Raw genomic sequence first — 23681 nt, forward strand, 5'->3', positions numbered from 1 at the left:
CCTCCTCAGAGAAGTTCTGTTTGCCTAAATCTCAAATTGTTGGTGTGGTACATTTCTTTAGGATCAATTAAACATAACTTTGGGTCAGTAATATATTTGACTGACTCTGGTTCAGTATTCTCTTAGGTCATTATAGTTTCATGTACAGAAAATTAAAATTTTAAAGTTACCTAAAATGAGTTCAGACCAATAAAATTCAAAGGAAATACGAGTTGAATTGCATTACTTCTGTAAGTTGCTTGCTATTAACACATTGCGTACTGCATAGAAATCTCTAAGACATACGCCAGGGACTGCACATTTTTGGGCAAACTGCACGTTATTTAAATCATCATAATATACTTTAGGTGTTGTTTTTCAATAATTATAACATTTTTATTTACTTAAACAATTAAACAATTAAAGTTCCTAGTACTTTTTTAACGTATGGTACTGTGTAAAAATTTTCCTCTATGAAGAGGGACCAACAAAATTTACATAAGTATCTAGATTTTAGATTCTCTCCTTTTTCCATGGGCATGAAAAAATGAGAACACTCGTGAGCAGTCCTTTACAGATGGCGCGGGAAACACGAGAAAACTCCTGAGCGGTACGAAATGTGTTAAAAAGGGTCAATAGCCATGCACTGTTCTGACACTTACCCCAGGAGGAAAACTTGTATGAAGGTCAAGGTGAAGGCATGGCTAGAGGAAGTTGTTCAGGATTACTCATGTGTCTTTGCCCTCTCTGCCTTATGCCTCCGTCTGGTTTAAAAACTTGTACTGGCGAATGGTGGTATACAGTGTGGGATAGTGTCATAACCAATTTGACAGTTATTAATCACAAAATAATAAATCTCTAGCTTTTAAAAAAACAGTAATTGGAAATGATAAGTATTATGAGTTTGCAGCTTTTGAAGTTTTTTGCCTGAGGGGATTTACCAGCCCCCACAGCAGAGGAAAGTGGCAGTGGAAAACCTCAGTCTTACTTTCTCAGGGTGGCACAGAACAGAGTTCAGTGTAGATACATTACCTGGAGATATAAGGGGAGGTGCCCTTGAAAGTAAGTAAAACCATAGAAGAGGGTGAAAGCCACAATCTGACTGTCAACACTACTAAAAGCCCTGGGGAAACCTCTAAACGTGGGAAGGTTCCAGAGGCCTGGTGAAAAAGCAGGCAGAAATCAGAGTCAGAATTCTGTCTTTGACTGAACCTACACCAGGTAAGCTCTATGAGTTTCCTGCTTTTTTAACTGCATTTCCCAATCATGTGTAGCTCAGATGGCAGAAATCTGAAGTCTTATTGACTCGAGGTGTGAGAAGACAGAGTCTAAGACTGAAAAATTAGGGAGTAATCTCCAGAATAAAGAAAGCACAGTGAGAGCAGGCCCCACCAAATCTGAGATAATCTATGGCCAAATTTTTGGCCAATCATCAGATTACTCAAGAAGACCTGCCGGGGGTCAGGCTAATAAAGGAGCTGAAAGAATTCCAGTATCTCAGTTGCTGCACATTGCAGGGGAAGCAAAGTCTATAGTTTCAGTCCAGATAAGTTACTTACCTACTAGAAAAAAAACACCCCAAACAATCCCAAAGAAAAACAAGTAGGATCTAGAAGTCAGTACATGTATGAGATAGAATGTCCAAAATATTCAAAAAATTCTCAGACATGCAAAGGAACAAGAAAAGTGACCTGTACTCAGGGGAAAAGGCAGTCAATAGAAATGGACTTTCAGAGAAACCAAGATGGCGGCATAGGTAAACACCGGAGTTTGCTGCCTCGAACAACCACTTCAAAAATACAACTAAAAGACGGAACGGACATCATCCAGAACCACAGGAAGGCTGGCTGAGTGGAAATTCTACAACTAGAAGGAAAGAGAAAAGCATACCAAGACTCAGAGATGGCGCAGTACGGAAGTAAAATACTAAGGTGTGGAGGTGCATATGGAGTGGGCTGGCGGCCGAGGGCGCGGTTGTCGTTTTCAGTCGGGAGGGAGTCTCAGGCTCTGAGCTCCAGTTCCGGGCGAGTCTCTAGGGACCCAGACTCATACGGGAGAAGCGGGTCTGTCTGGCATCGGTTGGAACTCGAGGGCAGCTTTCACTCAGAGGGGCTTGCAGTGATTACCGGGACACTGAGAAGCAGAGCCTCTGAGGGCTGGACTGAGAGCAGCCGTAACTGCTAGCCCTGCCCTGTTGATCCCGTGGGACCTGCCCTGCCCAAGCCCTGCAGGGAGGCTTTTGCTGGATAGCCTCTGGCAAAGGCTAGATTAGCACCTCCTAGAGATCCAGGAGCCAGGAAACCCAGAGGTCAGAGTGGGACCATCCAGTTTGCAGCTCCGTGGAACCATAAAGGACACACTTACGGGGCAGACTCAGTGAGCACCAAAGCCCCATTGAAGCAAGTCTTGCCCCGGAGGGGTGTCTCCAGCACAGAAGTTCTCCCACTGCAGACACAGCTGATTCTCACAGCCAATTGGCCTAGAGGTCAATTCCTCCCAGTGATAACTACAACAATCAAGGCTTAACTACAACAAGACTGTGCACAAAGACCACAAGGGGGTGCACCAAGAGTGTCCTCCTCAGTTAATTGGGGAGGCCGAACCACTGGGCCCTAGAGGACACTCAGCACAGAAAACCACTTTATCAACACAGGGAAGCATAAAAAATGCAGAGACAAAGAAAAAGGACACAAATGACAGAAATGGAGGAAAGCAAACTACTGGATATAGAGTTCAAAACCACACTTTTAAGGTTTTTCAAGAATTTTCTAGAAACTGCCGATAAACTTAATGAGATCTACAAGAAATCTAATGAGACCCTCGAGGTTGTGATAAAGGACCAACTAGAAATTAAGCATACACTGACTGAAATAAAGAATATTATACAGACTCCCAACAGCAGACCAGAGGAGCGCAAGAATCAAGTCAACGATTTGAAATACAAAGAAGCAAAAAACACCCAACCAAAAAAGCAAAATGAAAAAAGAATCCGAAAATACGAAGATAGTGTAAGGAGCCTCTGGGACAGCTTCAAGCATACCAACATCCAAATTATAGGGGTGCCAGAAGAAGAGAGAGAGCAAGATATTGAAAACCTATTTGAAGAAATAATGACAGAAAACTGCCGGAAGCCGGTCCATGCTTGCTGTTTCAAGGGACCTGGCATATATGGCATACTGTTCTTAATGTGTTTGCTCACCTTCTTGGCACTATATCCTTTAACTAAGGTCTCTGAGAAAGGTTGTTTCCCCAGGTAGGGATTTTCCCCTGAAGTTAGGGAGGGAATAAAACCTCTCAACTAAGTGCCAGGCGGGTAATTAATCGCTTTAACTATGAACAATCGTGCTTAAGCTACTTAATCTTTACTCCCTGGAATGGAGATAAGAAACGCCCTACTTAATCTTTACTCCCTGGAATGGAGATAAGAAACGCCCTAACCTTTGTAATAGAGATTGATAGGATTGAATCAACTGGTATAAATACAGATGTAACAAGACAGCAAGAGACAGAGAGAGAGACAGAAATTGGCACAGAACCTACACAGAATGTTCTCTAGAGACAGAACTTCACTGGAGAGAACGTGGCAAAAGATCCTGGGCAGAAACTGGCCTCAGAACCTAGCGAGAGAACATGGCAAAAGATCCTGGACTGAACCTGACTACAGAAATTGGCAAGAGAACCTGACTAGAACCTGGTGACTGAACCTGGCTGGAGAACTTAGCCAGGGAACATGGCTACTGAACCTGGCTGGAGAACCTAGCGAGGGAACTTGGCTACAGAACCTGGCTGGAGAACCTGGAGAACCTAGCAAGAGAACATGGACACAGAACCCGGCTGGAGATCCTAAGCAGAACCTCTCTGGAGATCGAGACCAGAACTTGGCTGGAGATCCTGGCTAGGCTGCTGATCAACTGAACGCTGTCACCGTGTCATTCCTTCTTCGCCGACTCCGTCCACGCCTTTGGGGACCCCTGGACCCGCTGGGGTTGGACCCCGGCAGAAAACTTCCCCTACCTGGTGAAAGAAATAGACTTACAGGTCCAGGAAGCGCAGAGAACCCCAAAAAAAAGGAATCCAAAGAGGACCACACCAAGACACATCATAATTAAAATGCCAAGGGCAAAAGACAAAGAGAGAATCTTAAAAGCAGCAAGAGAAAGAAAGTCAGTTACCTACAAGGGAGTACCCATATGAATGTCAGCTGATTTCTCAACAGAAACTTTGCAGGCCAGAAGGGAGTGGCAAGAAATATTCAAAGTGGTGAATACCAAGAACCTACAACCAAGATTACTTTATCCAGCAAAGCTATCATTCAGAATTGAAGGTCAGATAAAGAGCTTCACAGATAAGAAAAAGCTAAAGGAGTTCATCACCACCAAACCAGTATTATATGAAATGCTGAAAGGTATCCTTTAAGAAGAGGAAGAAGAAGAAAAAGGTAAAGATACGAATTATGAACAACAAATATATCTAGCAACAAGTGAATCTGAAAATCAAGTGAATAATCAGATAAACAGAATAAACTGGTGATTATAATAGAATCAGGGGCATAGAAAGGGAGTGGACTGGCTATTTTTTGGGGGGAAAAGGGGTGAGGGGGATGCGGGAAGAGACTGGACAAAAATCATGCACCTATGGATGAGGACAATGGGTGGGGAGGGAGGGAGGAGGGTGGGGTGGGAACTGGGTGGAGGGGAGTTATGGGGGGAAAAAAGAGGAACAAATAATCTGAACAATAAAGATTTAATTAATAAAAAAAAAAGAAATGGACTCTCTAAGTTATTCAGATGTTCAAGTTAGTTGTCACAGACTTCAAAGTATGTTCAGAGAACCAAAGGAAATGAAAGGAAAATGGTTTTGTCCTGGATGGTGTTGTTCAGTGGTCAGAGTGTCAGCCTGAGCATCAAGGTTTTGATTCCTGGTCAAGGGCACGTACCAGGGTTGCGGTTTGTTCCTCGCTCTGACAGGAGGCGACCAATCCATGTGTCTATCTCACATAGATGTTTCTCTCTCTCTCTCTCTGTTCTCCCTTTCTCTCCCCCACCCTCCCTCCCTTCCATTCTCTTTGAAAAGCAATGGGAAAAATATCCTCAGGTGAGGATTAACCCCCCAAAAAAGGAGGGAGAATGGTTTTAGTGCGTGAATAGTTAAGGAATTTCAATAGAAATAAATGTAAACAATTTTTAAAAATATATTTTTATTGATTTCAGAGAGGAAGGGAGAGGGGAAGAGATAGAAACATCAATGGTGAAAGAGAATCATTGATTGGCTGCTTCCTGCATGCCCCCACTGGGGATCGAGCCTGCAACCCAGGCATGTGCCTTTTACTGGAATCGAACCCGGGACCCTTCAGTCTGCAGGCTGATGCTCTATCCACTGAGCCAAACTGGCTAGGGCAGTGGTTCTCAACCTTCTGGCCCTTTAAATACAGTTCCTCATGTTGTGACCGAACCATAAAATTATTTTCGTTGCTACTTCATAACTGTCATGTTGCTACTGTTATGAATCACTAGAGGCCCGGTGCACAAAAATTTGTGCACTCGGGGTGGGGAGAGGAGGTCCCTCAGCCCGGCCTATGCCCTCTCGCAGTCTGGGACCCATTAGGAGATAACGACCTGCTGGCTTAGGCCTGCTTCCAGGTGGCAGAGGGCAGGCCCAATCCCTAGGTGCAGCCCCTGGTCGGGCTCAGAGCAGGGCCGATTGGGGAGTTGGGGCACCGCCCCCTGTCATGCACAGAGCAGGGCGGATCGGGAGGTTGTGATGCCACCCTCAGTCATGCTCAGGGTAGGGCCGATTGGGGGGTTGGGGCACTGCCCCCTGTCACACTCAAGGCAGGGTCGATAGGGAAGTTGCAGCGCCACCCCCTGTCATGCACAGAGCAGGGCCCATCAGGGGGGTTGGGGCTCCGTACCCTGTCACACACAGAGCAGGGCCCATCAGGGAGTTGGGGAGCTCCCCCATGTCACACACAGAGCTGGGCCGATCAGAGGGTTGGGGCTCCGCACCCTGTCACACCCAGAGCCCGCAGGGCAATCAGGGGTTTGGTCGCTGCCCCCTGTCACACTGATCCCGGGGTCCTGAGGCCTCGCGGCTCCGCTGATCACGGGCCGGGAGGCCTCATGGCTCCGCTGATCACGGGGCCGGGAGGCCTCATGGCTCCGCTGATCACGGGCTGGGAGGCGTCTCAGTTCCGCTGATCCCGGGGGCCGGGAGGCCTCGTGGCTCCGCTGATCCCGGGGCGGGAGGCCTCACGGCTCTGCTGATAACCGGGGCCGGGAGGCCTGTCGGCTCCACTGATCCCGGGTCCCTGAGGCCTCTCTGCCCTGCGGCTTCAGGGCTGTTTGGCTTTGCTCTGCTTGGAGCCTGAGTATACAAATTAACCGCTGTCTTTTAGCTTCTATAATTGAAACATTGTATCTTTTGGAGTTGTTGCTTCAGGAGCTCAGAGCCCCGCAGCTGCAGACGGGGAACCTTGGCTTCCTCCATCGCTGGGGCAACCAAGCCTCCTGTTCTCAGCTGCCTGGCTGCCGGCCGCCATCTTGGCTGACAGTTAATTTGCATATCTCGCTGATTAGCCAATGGGAAGGGTAGCGGTCGTACGCCAATTACCATGTTTCTCTTTTATTAGTGTAGATAATGTAAATATCTGATATGCAGGATGGTCTTAGGTGACCCCTGTGAAAGGGTCATTTGACCACCAAAGGGGTCACGACCCACAGGTTGAGAGTTGCTGGGCTAGGGCTTATGGATCATGTTTTTGAAGTGAGCCTACCTGGTCTGCAGAATGATGAATTTGCATTTAGAAAATTCAAGCTAATTACTAAGGATATTCATGGCAAAAATGGCCTGACTAATTTCCTGTGGATGGCTCTTACCTGTGACAAAATGTACTTGCTTCACCCCTAGAGTGCCAGGGAGTGCGATCGCGCTCCTCCTGTCTTTTGCCAAAAGTGCTGGGAGCACTATCAAAGCTTCGAAATGGCGTCCAGTTCTAAGTCTGCTTTTATTAGTGATGATGATATTGCTAAATATGTCAGTGTGGTAAAGGTTTCCTTAAGTTTTTGAATATGTAACTTCCTTTACTTGCGATTCATAATTTTTTTCCTAAACTGCTGTAAAATCAGCAAAAAAGCCTTGGCAATTTTAGCATAGTTCCTAGGATATTGGTTGGCACTCAAAGGGTTCATGGGCAAAAAATGGCAGACCATGATTGAAGCTCATGTTGATGTCAAGACTACCGATGGTTATTTCCTTCTATTCTGTGTGGGTTTTACTAAAAAAAAGCAACAATCAGATTTGGAAGACCTCCTGTGCTCAGCATCAACAGGTCCACCAAATCTAGAAGATGATGGAAATCATGACCCAAGAGGTGCAGACAAGGACTTTGAAAGAAGTGGTCAATAAATTGATTCTAGATAGTATTGGAAAAGACATAGAAAACACTTGCCATTCTAATTATCTGTTCTGTGATGTTTTTGTTAGAAAAATTAAGAACTTGGGCAACTGAGGCCTCAGTACATGAGGGATCCTGGTCAATAAGCAACATGGGGAAGGAGAGGAACCAGGGTGAGGGGGCCACCAAGCACAAGGCACTGATGCCCACCTTCAGCTGGGAGGAAATTCAGAAGCACAATCTTGTGCACCAAGTGGCTCATCATCGACCACAAGGTCTACAACATCACCAAATGGTCCAGCTGGCACCCGCAGAGGCCACCAGGTCATTGGGCACTACACAGGGGAAGATGCTACAGATGCCTTCTGCACCTTCACCGTGTCCTTGATTTTGTGTGCAAGTTCATGAAGCCCCTGCTGATTGGTAAGCTGGCGCCAGAGGAACCCAGCCAGGACCAGGGCAAGAACTCCCAGATCACTGAGGACTTCCAGACCCTGAAGAAGACTGCTGAGGACATGACCTGTTCAAGAGCAACCATCTTTCTTCCTCCTCCTCCTGGCCCACATCATCATCATGGAGAGCATCGCTTGGTTCACCATCTTTTACTTCGGCAATGGCTGGATCCCAACCGTCATCACACTCTTTGTCCTTGCTACCTCTCAGGCCCAAGCTGGCTGGCTGCAACACGATTACAGCCACCTCTCTGTCTGAAAGAAGTCCATGTAGAACCACATCATCCATAAGTTCATCATTGGCCACTTAAAGGGTGCCTCTCTCAACTGGTGAGGCATCACACCAAATCCAACATTTTTCAGAAGGATCCAGATGTGAACATGCTGCTCATGTTCGTCCTGGGTGAATGGCAGCCCATTGAATATGACAAGAAGAAGCTGAAATACCTGCCCTACAACCACTAGCATGAGTACTTCTTTCTGATTGGGCTGGGCCTTAGCCAGTTTGGCTCAGTGGATAGAGCATTGGCCTGTGGACTGAAGTGTCCCGAGTTCGATTCTCGTCAAGAGCACATGCCCAGGTTGTGGGCTTGATCCCCAGTAGGGGGCATGCAGAAGGCAGCTGATCAGTGATTCTCTCTCATCACTGATGTTTCTATCTCTTTCTCTCCCTTCCTCTCTGAAATCAATAAAAAAAATCCTATCTAATAAAAGCATAATATGCAAATAGACCCATGAACTAGGAGGTTCCGGTTCAGTTCCTGGTCAGGGCACATGCCTGGGTTTCGGGCTCGATCCCCAGTAGGGAGCATGCAGGAGGCATCTGATCAGTGATTCTCTCTCATCATTAATGTTTCTACCTCTCTTCCTCTCCCTTCTTCTCTGAAATAAAAAATATATTTAAAAAGAGAGTCACGGAAGGGCTAAAATAAGCTCTCTACATATCTCTAGCTGACTGAGAAACTATCTGCATGTTCAAGAGAGACCCACGAGAGCCTGATAAAAAGCAAAAATCAAGGGAGAGTCCTAACTGGTTTGGCTCAGTGGATAGAGCGTCGGCCTGTGGACTGAAGGGTCTCAGGTTCGATTCCGGTCAAGGGCATGTACCTTGGTTGCGGGCACATCCCCAGTAGGAGGTGTGCAGGAGGCAGCTGATCGATGTCTCTAGCTCTCTATCCCTCTCCCTTCCTCTCTGTAAAAAAAAAAAAAAAAAAAAAAAAATCAATAAAATATATAAAAAAAAACAACTAGGGAGATTTAAGAATTGGCTGAAATTTTGAATGCATGCCTCTAGCAATACACAGATGGATTAGTTAGAGCAGTGGTTCGCAACCTTGCTGCACATTAGAATCACCTGAAAATCTTTTTAAAATCTTGATTTCTGGGCCTCATCCTCCGGAAATTCTATTTCTTTGTTATGGGTTGAGGCCACAACATTAGTAACAAGAAACAGAATTTCTGGAGGATAAGGCCCAGAAATCAGGATTTTAAAAAGATTCCCAGGTGATTCTAATGTGCAGCCAAGGTTGAGAACCACTGAGTTAGAGGGTGAAGCTTTATGAGCTTCAGGTGTTTGACCTCTACCAAAACCATTGGCTGACTGCTAAACTATGCAGATACTTAAGGTGATACCTAGAAACCCAGGCTAAAGTAAAAATAAGAATTAAAAAGAAAACTGAGCAGAGACATCAATGGAATCATACTGTGTGTGTGTATAAGAGAGGGAGAGGGGAGAGAGAGAGAGAGAGAGAGAAAGAGAGAGAGAGAGAGAGAGAGAGAGAGAGAGAGAGAGAGAGAGAGAGAGAGAGGGTTTAAGTACAGGGAAGTTACTAAAAATAACAGCCCTTCAGAAAAATAAAACAGAATCCAGAGTTGCTACAATATGTTATCTAAAATTTCTAGTTTGTAACCAGATGTTATAAGACATGCAAAAAAGTATCAAGAAAGTGTGACCCATGCTCAGGGGAAAAATAATAATCAACATAAATAAATTCTGAGTGGACTCACCTGTTAGACTTAGCAAACACTTCAAAGGAACTGTTAAAATATGTTTAAAAATTAAAAGAATCTGTGTTCAAAGACTTAAAGGAAAATGAGATAATAATTACACAACAAAGAATGGTTCTAACCACTTTTTTTTTTCTAACCACTTTTATTTAGCAGTGTACTGGAGGTCCTAGCCAATGTGATAATGCAAGAAAGTGAAAGAAATACAATTTGGAAATGAAGAAAAAAAACTGCCTTTATTCACAGATGAAATAATCATGTACCTAGAAAAATTCCAGTGGATGTACATAAAAGCTACTGGAATTAAGTGAATTTGGCAAGGTTGCAGGAATATAAGATCAATATACAAAAATCAATTGTGTTTATATATTAGCAATGAATAATTGAGAATTAAAGTTTTAAAATGTATTATAACATCCAAAAAACATGAAATAGTTTTATAGAAAACTATAAAACATTGCTGAGAGAAAATAAAGAATTAAATAAATGGAGAGAGATATACCATTGTAATGGGTTAAATAGTGTTCCTCCCAAAATCATGTACACCTAAAGCCTCAGTATATGTCTTTATTTGGAACTAGGTTTTTTGTAGGTATAATTTGTTAAGGATCTTGAGATGAAATCATCCTGTATTTAGAGTGTGCCCTAAATCCAGTGACTGGCATCTTTATAAGAAAAAGGAGAGGGAAATTTGGACTCACAGAGACACAAGAAAGAAGGCCAGGTGAAAATGGAGACAGAGATTGGAATTATGTTGCCAGAAGCTAAAGAATGCTAAGAGCCTCTGGGAGCTGGAAGAGGCACAGAGGAAGATTTCAGAGGGAATGTGGCCATGCTTTTTGTACTGTAGAGCTCGGGAAGTATGTCTCAGCGCTGCGGCTGATGCAATGGTGTGAACACACTCCACCATGACATGCTTCCTCCGCACACCAGGAAGTAGCAACGCCCGCCTGAACGAACTCCTAGAGCCACGTGCACAGTACCCCAGCCTTTCAGCCATTGGTCGCCTGTAGCAACGTGTCTCCCTCTGATTGGTCCCCTCATGCTATATATACCCCTGTAGTTCCATAATAAAACGGATCTGCGTCACCGAACCTGGTCTCTGGAGTCGTGCATGCAGACGCCCTAGCGCCTTGGGGCTCCGTGGTCCTCACCCCCAAGGGACCCCCTGCTTCACTAGCCTTTGTACTTCTAGCCTTTACCAGTAGGAGAGAATAAATTTCTGTTGTTTTAACTCACCAAGTTTGTGGTAACTTGTTCTGGCAGCCCTAAGAAACTAATACAATCATGTTCATGTTCATGGGTTGGGAATGATTAAAATTATTTGAAAATGAACAATAAAATTGGAGGGTTTAAATGATCTAACATTAAGACTTACTATAAAGCTACAGTAATCAAAACAGTGGTATTAGTATAAACTAAATCAATGAAACAGAATAGAATCCAGAAATAGACTCATACAAATAAGGTCAGTTGATGTGCCAAGGCAGTTCAGTGGGGAAAGAATACTGTTTTCAGTACACGGTATCGGAATAATTGGATAATAGTAAGGAAAAACACGAACCTTGACCCTTACCTCACATCACACATAAAAAATAAGCTTAAAATGGAACATAGACGTAAATTTAAGAGTGAAAACCATAAAACTTGTAGAAGAAAACACAGGAGAACATTTTTGTGATCTTGAATGAATGAATGAGTCACTAAAAGCATAAAACAAAAAAGGAAAAATGATAAACGAGCTCATCAAGATTATAAATATTTGTTATTTAAAAGATGCTACCAAGATATATGAAAAGTCAAGCTACAATCTGGGAAAACATATTTACAAATTAATTGCCGAACAAAGGACTTATTTGTGGGATATATAAAGAGTTCTTTATAACTCAGTTAGAAAACTAATATTATGAACAGATTGTCCAAAGAAGTTATACAGATGTCCAACAAATATATGAAAAGATGCTCAACATCATTAATCATTAGGAAAATGCAAATTAAAACCACAATATACCTTAATAATGGCTGAAATTAAAAAGTCTTCCTGCCCTGCCGAATGCTAGGTTGGTGGAGCATTCTATGAACCAAGGGGTTGCCAGTTCCATTCCCAATCAGGGCATGTGCCTAGGTCAGTGATGGCGAACCGATGACACGCGTGTCAGAGGTGACACGCAAACTCTTTTTTTTTGGTTGATTTTTCTTTGTTAAATGGCATTTAAATATATGAAATAAATATCAAAAATGTGAGTCTTTGTTTTACTATGGTTGCAAATATCAAAAAATTTCTATATGTGACACGGCACCAGAGTGAAGTTAGGGTTTTTCAAAATGCTGACACGCCGAGCTCAAAAGGTTCACCATCACTGGCCTAGGTTGTGGATTTGATCCCTGGTCGAGGTACATGCAGAGGATGGCCGATCAGTGTTTCTCTCTCACATTGATGTTTCTCTTTCTCTCTCTCTTTCTTCCTCTTTCTAAGCATGTCCTCTGGTGAGGATTACAATTTTAAAAAGACTTCCTACACCAAATTTTGGCAAGGTTGTAGAAAACTGGAATGCTCACACTGGTGGCAGGACTATATAATGATACAAAACTTTGGAAAATTGTTTGGCAGTTGTGGGTTTTTTTTAATCAAAAGGTATATCTTCCATATGACCAGGTAGTCTACTCATAGGTATTTATCCAAGAGAAAATAAAGGATGTGTTCACACAAAGCCTTGTAGAGGAATATTTATAACAGTTCAATTTGTAGTAGCCAAATACTGGAATCAAATCCATTGTTCATCTGTTGGTGAATGAATCAGACAGAATGCTACTTAGCAGTCATAAGAAAAGAATTATTAATACACATAGCAACATGGGTAAAGAGCAAAATAATTTTGCTGAGTGAAAGAAGCTATACTTCCGGTCAAGGATGCATGCCCAGGTTGCAGGCTCTATCCACAAGTGTGGAGTATGCAGGAGGCAGCCAATCAATGATTCTCTCTCATTACTGATGTTTCTATCTCTCTTTTCCTCTCCCTTCCTCACTGAAATCAATAAAAAAATATATTTAAAAATAAATAAAGTATTTGTCTGATAAAAAAAAAAAGAAAGAAAGAAGCTATACTGTGTGACTCCATTTATCTAAAAATCTAGGAAATGCAAACTAATCTATAGTGACAGGAAGCAGATCAGTGGTTGTTTGGGGAAGAGGGAGGGAAGGGAAGGGGTTACAAAGGAGCATAAGGAATCTTTGGATGTGATGGATATGTTCATTATCCTATTGTGGTGATGGCCTCATAGGTGTACACACATGTCAAAATTTACCTAATTGTAGACTTTAAATATGTTCAGTTTATTGTGTCTCAGTTATACCTTACTAAAGTTGTAAAAAATTGAACAAAGATTTAAATAAACTTAACCAAAGAAAATATATGACTGGCCAATAAACACATGAAAATATGTTCAACCTCATTAGTCATTAGGAAACTGCAAAATAAGTCATAGTGAGATACCATTGGAGTAACAAAAAAATAGATGAATTCCAAATATTGGTGAAGTTGTAGAGCAACTGGAACTCTCATACATTTTTGGGTGGAAATGCAAAATGGTACAGCCACTTTGTATAACAGTTCACTGTTTCTTATAAAGTTAAATGTAACACTTATATGTAACTAGCAATATATATTTATAAATATTTACCCAAAATAAATCAAAACATGTTTACAGAAACATTTGTATTGAAATATTAATAACACCTTTGTTTATAAGAACTGAAAACGACTTAAATCTATGAATAGATGAATGGATAAGTACATTTTGATATCTCTATAATGGTATATTACTTAGTAATAAAAAGGAATGAACTACTGATATGCACAGTTATTGCTGAATCTTTAAAACATGTTGCATGAGCCCTAACCGGTTTGGCTTAGTGGGTAGAGCATTGGCCTGCGGACTCAAGGTTCCTGGGTTCGATTCCGGTCAAGGGCATGTACCTTGGTTGCGGGCACATTCCCAGTGGGGAGTGTGCAGGAGGCAGCTGATCGATTTTTCTCTCTCATCGATGTTTCTAACTCTCTATCCCTCTCCCTTCCTCTCTGTAAAAAATCAATAAAATATATTTTTAAAAAATAAAACATGTTGCATGAAAATACCCAAAAACAAAAATATTTATAAGATTTTTTAAAAATATGAAATATAAGAAAGCCTAGAAACTAGTAAAAGGTGACAGAAAACAAATCAGTGGCTGCCTGAGCCTAAATTGAGGCAGGAATTTGCTGCAGAGGGGCAAAAACCAACTTTTGGGGCCGATAGAAATGTTCTCTCTTGATTACAATTATATGGGTGTATACACTTTTCAAAACTCATTGACCTATACACTTTAAATGTGTGCTGTTAATTTTATGTAAATTGTACTTCAGTTAAGTTGATTTTTTAAAAAATCCATACCACCACCTTTGTTTAGGCACTCATCATTTCTCATTTGGATGAACACAGTACTCTCCTAAGTAGTATTCCTGCAGTTGTTTTCTTTAAACTCATATACTGGGCAGCAACCTGAATGATCCATTTAAAACAAAGCTGAACGTGTCACTTCCCTGCATACAACCCTTTAATTGCTCACCCTTAACTGGCTCATTAAAATAGCATATTCTGTCTTCTTTAGTCAGACCCTTGACTATCTTTTTGGCTCATTTTCCATTACTTCCTGCCTTTCTTTTTGCTTATGATTCTCAGTTCCCAATACACACCATGTTAACCTCATTTCTTGTACCTGTACTCATCTCTCACCTCAGATTTTTGTCTAGTTTTACCTTTTAAAACTCAGCTCAGGACTCTCCTCCTCCAGATAGCATGCATGCATGCATGTATGTATGTATGTATTTATTTTTTTATTGATTTCAGAGAGGAAGGGAGGAGGAGAGATAGATAGAAACATCATTGATGAGAAAGAATCATTGATCAGTTGTCTCCTGCACATCCCACACTGAGGATCGAGCCCTCAATCTGGGCATGTGTCCTGACTGGAGAATTGAGTTGTGACTTCCTGGTTCGTAGGTCAACGCTCAACCACTGAGCCACACCGGCTGAGCCAGAGAGCCTTTATTTTAAACATCCTTCTTTACATGTTCCCTTTCAGAGTTAAATGCTCTCAGATTATGTTTCTTTGGTTCATCATAACTTTTATAAATATATTTACCATTTTGGCTTACTATGTTTTAAGTTCTCTCTCCCCCGCTAGATTGTGCACTTTTGACTACAGTGATTATGTTATATTTATATTTTGGATCCAGAAGGTCTGTTTCATAATAGGTACTTAATAAGTATATGTAGAAAGATTGAGTATAAATGTTAAGTGAGAAAAGAAGATAAAAGTACTATACATAGTATGATTATTACTATTTTGTTGTAAGCAAAACTCTCTGCATAGAAAAAAGACTAGGAAGATTTATATCATCATTTTAACACTTTAGTTTGGATGGTGAGATTAGTTTCTTTAATATTTTTGACAGCTTTACATTAAAAACATTTAATGTGCAATTTTATGAGACATAACCTAAAACGCAGGCTGTATAACTTTGCCTACTCAACTGAATTTTTGCATTTCTTTAGGTCCACAAGACAGTTACAATTTCCAATCCCTTAACCACAGATCTGGCTGGGGAGATTCCTGTTTGGTCAAAGACTGTATCAGTCCAACCAGAGACGTCAGAGGATCTGGGTACTACGTCTAGCACTCAGCAAGTAAAAAACCCTGCGATAACCCAGATTGCTATCCCTCTGCCAGTGACTCCCTCCTACAGTTATGCTACCCCTACCCCACACACCTCTTTCCAGAGCACCTCTGCACCATTTCCAGGTGAGGCCCTTTGCTTCTGCCCGTGGAGATAGGATGGGAAAGTAGAACATTTGATCAAAATGTTCCCTTTTAGTGGAAAGAAAGGAGGGAAGCATGCCTTTTAATTCTGTAGGTTAGAGAAAAAATAATCCTGTAAGTATCCCTGTAATCATAGGATTGGGGGCTCTCAGTCCTTTTCTCAATAGGCCCCAACCTATGGGAGTTTATGAAGCTCATTTTCTCAGAGCCAGATTCCACTGTGCCTGGGACTTAAAGGCATAAAATTCAATTAAGTAATGTTCAAGGAATCAAGCAAGCAGAGGCCACTGGGAAGAAACAGTTGGATCTGTGCACCTATTTGCCTTCTGTATAGCTGAGTGTAGGCCAGATATTTATCTCTGATTTTGACAGCATCTTTATTTTTTTAAAGCAAACCATAGGAAGATTTATACTTAGAATATTGCCTGAACAAGTCTGTGCTTCATGAATGCTGCTCTAAGGTATTATCAGGAAATGGTTAATCAAGGAAACCAAGTTGATCTTCAGTTCCCAAAAAAGTCAAAAGGGTGAAGCAAAGCCAGTAAAAATGATTCTTTGCCAAATTTTAATTTCCAAGGGTCTTTTTAAATTGTAAATAATGTAAAAATTTGGGTTTTAATCCTGTGGCACTAAAGTAACCTTTCTATTCAGACAAAATGCCTGTAATTTTTGGTATAATTGTGAAAGGTTTGGGCTGTATTGCATTTTTGTCCATTATACTTTATCTGAGCATAGCGATTTCTTTCTTTTCTTTTTTTGAGAGTCACTTCAGAGAATTCTATTTCCACCTCCTGGGGTGTCTAAATGGTGAAGCTTCCATATTGGAGATTTTATTTCTCCCAATGCATGCAGTGTTCCCAAGCAGACAGATAAATTTCAAATTTCATATTTGTCTAGGAAGCTTTCTCACGTTTAGTCTTGAAATGTAGGTGTACTAGCCAGTTATTTGATTTAAGCTCTCTAGTTCTAAGGTCCCATACCAAATGAACAATTATTGGCAGAGAAATAAGATTAATATAATCAGTGTTTCTCAACAGCCTGTAAATATTTTGGGCTGTTCCAACTTTGGAGAAAGGGGTGCTGCTGACATTTGGTGGGTAGAGGTCAGCGATCCTGCTAGACATCTTAGAATACACAGGACACAATTTTTCCCACAACAAAGAATTATCTGGTCCAAAGTGTCAAAGTTGAGAAATCCTAACATCTATGAAATAGCTGGTGGATAGTATAAAAGACAGTATATAGCTGTCAACTGATGTGGTGTTCAAAAAATGCTAAAGTAGTTCAAGAAGAAGATCAGTTTGAACGGAAATGGTCTGGGAAAATTTCTTGGAGAGAAGAGTGGCTTTGAACTAAAAGCAAAGTACTGTATTTAGAATAAAGAAAACTCACACCCCAGTTGAATTCCCGAAGAGTAGACTTCAATACCCTGACTGTGTGGCTTAGTTGTTTGACTGTTGTCCTGTGCACAGAAAGGTCACTAGTTTGATTCCTGTTCGGGGCACAATGCCCAGGTTGTGGGTTCAACCCCAGTTGAGGTGCAACCAATCCATGTTTCTCTCTGACATTGATGTTTCTCTCCCTTTCCCTCACCCTTCCTCTCTCTCTAAAATAAATACTTTTTTTTTTTTTTAAAGAGTAGACTTCAATGGGAACACAAGACGGAAAATGAATATAACTAAAGACAGAATTGGGTAGAAAGCATGAGATGGTATAACTAGAGGATAATGATTCTCTAGTACCAGGTTATGAATTTGGCCTTAAACATGGTGGGGTGGGCATCTTGAGTAGGAGAGTAACATGGTGGGTGAATATTTTAGAAAAACTAATGATGGTGGGTATTTTAGGAAAACAGAATGGATTAGAGTGGGGAGAGCTAACAGAAGGAAGAATAGTGAAGATTCTTGCAAGTTGGAATGGAAATAAGTCTGGCTTTGTGATTGACACATGCTTTTCTTCTAGAAACTTCATATCTATTTTTTAATTGACTTGAGAGAGAGAAAGAAACATTGATTTGTTGTCCCACTTATTTATGCATTCATTGATTGATTCTTGCATGTGCCCTGACAGGGGATTGAACCCACAAGCTTGGAGTATCAGGATGATGTGCCAACCAACTGAGCTACCTGGCCAGGGCCTTCATATATGTATTTTTTTTTAATATATATTTTATTGATTTTCCACAGAGAGGAAGGGAGAGGGATAGAGTGTTAGAAACATTAATGAGAGAGAAACATTGATCAGCTGCCTCCTGCACACCCCCTATTGGGGACGTGTTTGCAACCAAGGTACATGCCCTTGGCTGGAATCGAACCTGGGACCCTTCAGTCCGCAGGCCGACGCTCTATCCACTGAGCCAAACCGGTTAGGGCCATATATGTATTTTATTTAGAAAATTATTTATCAGCATGAAGATGATTCTTGAAACAGTTAAGCTCTGTTTATTGAGCTCTATACAAACAGAGCTTAAAGGTAGACCACAGTTTAAATACAGTGTAGAAAAACTTAGAGAAAAGAAGAAAAGTAGAAGAATATGGTGTCGTGATAGCAAAGTTTTAATATATAGAGGCAGTCAGCAATATTAGATGCCATGGAAGTGAAGGATGAGGGTGGAGAAAGCTGTTTGATCTGCCAAGAAGCAGTTTGTTAATGGCCTCAAAAGATCCTGTACAGTGGAAAAGTGGAGGCAGAATCAAATTTCAGCAATTAGAGTGGATAAATAATGAAGATATGAAGGCAGTAGCTGAATATTGTTTATCAAAGAAATTTGGCCACGGAAGGATAGAAATGAGATAGCTTGGATCTAATTTCTTTTTGTTTTTTAATATATATTTTTATTGATTTCAGAGAGGAAGGGAGAGGGAGAGGGAGATGAGAGAGAATCATTGATTGGCTGCCTCCTACACGCTCCCCACTGGGGACCGAGCCGGTAACTGGGCATGTGCCCTGACCGGGAATTGAACCATGACCTCCTGGTTCATAGGTCGATGCTCAACCATTGAGCCACACTGGCTGAGCGAGTCTAATTTCTTATCTCTTGTATATTTTCTTTGTTTGCAGTTATAAAGAAACTGGTCATATCTGCTGGAGAGAATGTCCAGATTACCCTGCCTAAGAATGCAGTCCAGTTAAATGCATATGTTCTCCAAGAGCCACTTGAAGGTAGTAAAACATCCCCTTACATTTGGGTAATGTTTTAATTTATAATGAAATGTTTTAATTTATAATGTTTTAATTTATAATCTACATATCTTAACTCATCTACTCACTGCATCAGTCCTATGAGAATAGAATATAGCATGCATGTGCACAAATATATATGTGATACGTGAGGCGATATAACAATGTTTGAGATCATAGGCTTTAATGTCAGGCTTGGATTCAAATCCCAACTCAGCCGGTCATTAGCTGAATGATTTTAAGCAAGTTATTTAGTTTCTCTAATTTCTATTTCTTTCTCAGTAAAATCAGATGATTTCTACATCATTGGGTTACTTTAAGGGCAAAATTAAAAAGTATATAAGACATCCACTTCCGTGCCTAGCATATAGCTGATGCTCATTAAAGGTGGTATTATACCAAAAGAGGAAGAAACTGAAGCTTAGGTTGATCTCTTTATTTTGGCCAAACAACTAGAAAATAGCAGGTATAAAACTTACAGAGAAGTTATTCAAGACTACTGCTACGTAAATTTGTTACTTAAAAAAAAAAGACAGGTCCAATATAATATATAAAACTCAGATTTATAAAATACATAAATTAAGGGATGGTTAATTCATTGTTTAAGAAAACTTTTATAATATGAACATCACTTTCACCTTTGAAATATACATTAATATACCAAGGTTTGACTTATAAACACATACATATTCTCTTAAGACTATGACATGAAGTGAACATACTGTGATGGAAAATGATTGCATTGGGTCTATATTACTGTCATTTATAAGATTAGTCAAGTAGAATGCCATACTCGATTCAGGAAGGGGTACTTCCATTTTAGGTATACACATTTCCAGTACAGTACTTCTACTTTCTGGGCCTCATATCAAATCCAGAACCTAAATGCCCTCCCTCTCTGTTGTATATTTCTGTCCTCAAATTGAGTTTTCCTTGTCAATTCATTCCACCTTCCTCTAGAGAAGTTTTTTGTATTTTTTTTATCCTCACCCAAGGTTATACTTACTGACTTTAGAGAGAGGGGAAAGGAGGGAGTGAGGGAGGAGAGAGAGAAACATCAATGTGAGCGTGAACATCTATCGGTTGCCTTCCCACAACCTTTCAGTGTACAGGATCATGCTCCAACCAAATGAGCCACACCAGCCAGAGTAAAGACGCTTTTCTCTCTCCTCCTCTGGTGCTAAGATGAATGGGTTTGATGGTCTTTGAAGGTGATGGTGAGGAAAGAACTGCCTTGAGCTGCCATTGCTTCCACTCTTTGGTGAAAGATATGCTAGGCTGTACTGTATTTTCTTTTCTAACCTCTGTTTGCATGTACATTTCTGTGGGTTAATATTGCCTTGTATTTCAGTATTCTAAAGCACATCAGTTCAGAAAGAGATTCTTTTCAACTCTCCATTCCCCAGGTTCTTCAGCCTTTAATCAGATAAAGTGGATGTTTCAAACTTTCAAAGGGTGGGGACAGTGAGGGTAGGACCAGCTATGCCTGCTCGTCATCCCCCTTCTGTGGCAGTCCCTGACACATCTCTAAAGATCCCTCCAGGGTTTGGAGGCACAGTTTTGAAAACCACTGCCCTAAATTATTAAAACGAGCAATCTGTCTAACAGACCTATACTTAGTCATTCCTACCCTTGGATAAATTTCTGGCTGTAAGGAATAATTCATCCCCTGAGCTTTTCTGTCCTAGGATTATTGTCCTTTTGTGTTGTTAGCCACATATATTATAAAATTGTCAGTTCCCAGACTAGTGTGGGTCTAGTTTCTGTGTAGAAAAATATGTTCAACTACAGTTGAAAGAAATGTCATCTCCTACACCAATTCTACTTCTACTGCTTCCTCCCTGCTCCTTATCTAGCCCAGCTTCTCCGTGCACATTTGTGTGGGCTGACAACTGGCCAAAAGAAAACTAGTGTTTTGGAGAGGAAGGTGGAGTAATAGATCTTGTATCTCGGGCTTATAAAAGAATATCTGGTCTTAAGATGAAGGCTATCTTAGAATTAAGTTCTATGTGTTAACTTTAACTTTTGAACTTGTGAAATAAGAAAAAGATGAGCATTCTCTGCTAAGCATTTGAGATTTCTTATGTTTCCTTTTATTTTTTACTTTGGGGTGTAACTTAAACTAAACCTTCCTACCAAATCCCACTCTTTCCTAGCCAGACATCCATTTTGTTCCCCAAAATTTAAGATCACTTTAACTGGGGATGGATTCCATTTAGATAATGGCATTCTATCTTTGCCTTACCCAGTCATATAGTCTGAGCTACAAATGAGGACCATTTAATGCTTCATTTGATCTTAATTAACTTCAGTGGGGCTGTTTAAGTGGGCCATCCTCTGCCATCTTCTGCAGTGTTATTTCGCTCAGCTGGAATGAAGCAGCTCTTTTAACTCACCAGGGTGTGATGACCTCAGTGAGTCGAGCATTGTTAGCATTCTGTAAAAAGCTATTTTTGAAACATGTTATTTAGAAGTTACTGCTTTTCTTTGTTGCAAAAGAAATTTTACAAGAAAATGGCCTTTGTTTCCAATGAGTTCATCTATAGTGGCTGGTAGGGCATGCATTTTCTTTGGCATGCCACACCAAGAGAAACCTGGTATTTTGGGGGAGGGTTGGTCCTGAGTAGGGTGGATATGAGGCAGTATTGAGCATTGCTGGGAGAAAGTGGAAGAATCCCTGACTATGGCTGAGTTAGCATAACATACCCTTTCTTTCAACAGAATGTTTGGTTTCCCTATAGGTTTTGGAGTGAAATCTTAAAAACTAAGGTCTTGTCAAGGTTTAGAAGAGATTTGTTATTGGCAGGCTGTGTGGCTGCCCTCTTTTTGTGTAGGTGTGTGTTTTGATGATTTTTGTAACTGTCCTTCCATAGGAGAAACCTACACCTACGACTGGCAGCTGATTACTCATCCTAAAGACTACAGTGGAGAAATGGAAGGGAAACATTCTCAGATCCTCAAACTATCCAAGGTGAATTCGTATCCTGTTATTTGCAGGACCGGGTTAGAGGTGTTGACCATTTAAAACAGTTTATAATATAGAATTTTTTTCTGTCAACACTTAAGTTGGAAATAATGTTTCAGAAGTGAATCCTTCAAAAATCTTGACTGACTGACATCCAGTATTTGTTAGTATGTGATTCTCAAATTTTCATTTATGATGAAAAGACTGTATAAGCATGGTGGTGATAGCTTTTGAGTGCAAATATATGCTCAACTGCTTTTAAGGGTAACATAAGAATTTTAGAATTTGGGAAATAAGGTAAGCTATTTGTGGCCACATGACTGTAAATTGGTTCAGTCATTTTTTTCAGACTCACTGTAGTTATTAAGAGCCATAGAATTTACATATTCTTTAGTCAAGCAATTAACTTCCTTCCTTCCTTACTCCCTTCCTTCTTTTCTTTCTTCCTTCCTTAACACCTGTTTATTGTACACTAGTTATGTGGCAGGCATTGTTACCAGTGAGTTAATTTGCCAGAGATACTGACTGAAGACAAGTAATTATAACATGGAATTCACTAGGTCAGTGTAGGGGATGTTGAAACCCTAGAGAGTCAAAGTAGATTTTTTAGAGTTTGTCTAGTTGGGTCATGAAAGGTTTCTAACTTAACTGGATAAAGGGTAGAGTGATAATACTATAAGCAGGGGAGGTAATATGTCCACTGGGCCAAATATTAGACAGAAAATGTGGGAAAAAGAATTATATGTGGTTCAGCCTTACTAGACCCTGTGGTATGAAAAGAGCAGTGGCACAAGTAAGTTGGGGAGATACAGAGGCCAGATTGCACAGAGCCTTTGTAAGGACTTTGAATCTTGTCCAGAGGGAACATGAGCCTTTGAAAGATTTCAAGAAAGAGAAAGACATGTTCATATTTTCAGTTTGGAAAGATCACCCTGACCCACAGATTGGAGGAGATAAGACTCAAACCAGGGAGACCATTGAGGAATCTGTTGACAAATGTAGGTGTGAAATGATAATAGCTTGAGTAAAAAAAACCTAAATAAATAAAAATTTAAAACCACTATTGAGTTCATACCATATGCTAGAAACAGTACTTTTATGCAATTATTTTAATATTCATAACACCCCCAAGATGTAGATATTAATATATGTTTTATAAATTGTAAAATAAAAATTGGAAAAATAAAGTGGTTTGGTCAAAGTTTACAAAACTATTAAATGGTACTTTTGAACAGGAACTTTCTGTCTCTAAAGCCCTCCCCGCAGTGCCTTTAACAACTGTGCTATGATGAATGGTTAAAAACTAAGGTGATGGCAGTGTGAATGGAGAAGTGATTGGATTGGAGAAATATTATGAGGTTGACTTGATGATAAGACTTGATGATCAGTTAATTGGGTGGAGGTATTAAAGAGAAGTCTAGGATAATTCTAGCCTTTGACTTAGGCATGTTGATGGATATTGGTGTGAATATGGTGATATTCACTGAAATGAGCACAGAAAGAGGAACAGGTTTATAAGAGATTTGTAGATGATTAATTCATTTTTTTTTAAAATATATTTTATTGATTTTTTACAGAGAGGAAGGGAGAGAGATAGAGAGCCAGAAACATCGATGAGAGAGAAACATCGATCAGCTGCCTCCTGCACATCTCCTACTGGGGATGTGCCCGCAACCCAGGCACATGCCCTTGACCGGAATCGAACCTGGGACCCTTCAGTCCGCAGGCCGACGCTCTATCCACTGAGCCAAACCGGTTTCGGCGATTAATTCATTTTTGAACAGAGTGAGTTTGAGATATCTGTGAAACATTTGAGTGCAGGTGTCCAACAAAGGGTAAGGGATT

General features: G+C 40.8%; 1 protein-coding gene and 1 pseudogene across 2 annotated transcripts in view; both read left to right on the plus strand.

Moving 5' to 3' along the window:
- Positions 1 to 23681, plus strand: part of KIAA0319L (KIAA0319 like) — a 114648-nt gene that overhangs the window by 54874 nt on the left and 36093 nt on the right. Inside the window, exons 4-6 of the mRNA XM_081086305.1 lie at positions 15427 to 15673; positions 18752 to 18853; positions 21745 to 21842. Of these exons, the coding sequence (XP_080942431.1) occupies positions 15427 to 15673; positions 18752 to 18853; positions 21745 to 21842 (447 nt within the window). The remainder of the gene's footprint in view (positions 1 to 15426; positions 15674 to 18751; positions 18854 to 21744; positions 21843 to 23681) is intronic.
- LOC308516950 (acyl-CoA 6-desaturase-like) lies at positions 7524 to 8779 on the plus strand (annotated as a pseudogene). The gene is made up of 2 exons: positions 7524 to 8327; positions 8776 to 8779. The product of its transcript is annotated as an acyl-CoA 6-desaturase-like (transcript).

Source organism: Myotis nattereri (genome assembly GCF_964212035.1).
Source record: "Myotis nattereri genome assembly, chromosome: 3".
NCBI classification, from domain to species: domain Eukaryota; kingdom Metazoa; phylum Chordata; class Mammalia; order Chiroptera; family Vespertilionidae; genus Myotis; species Myotis nattereri.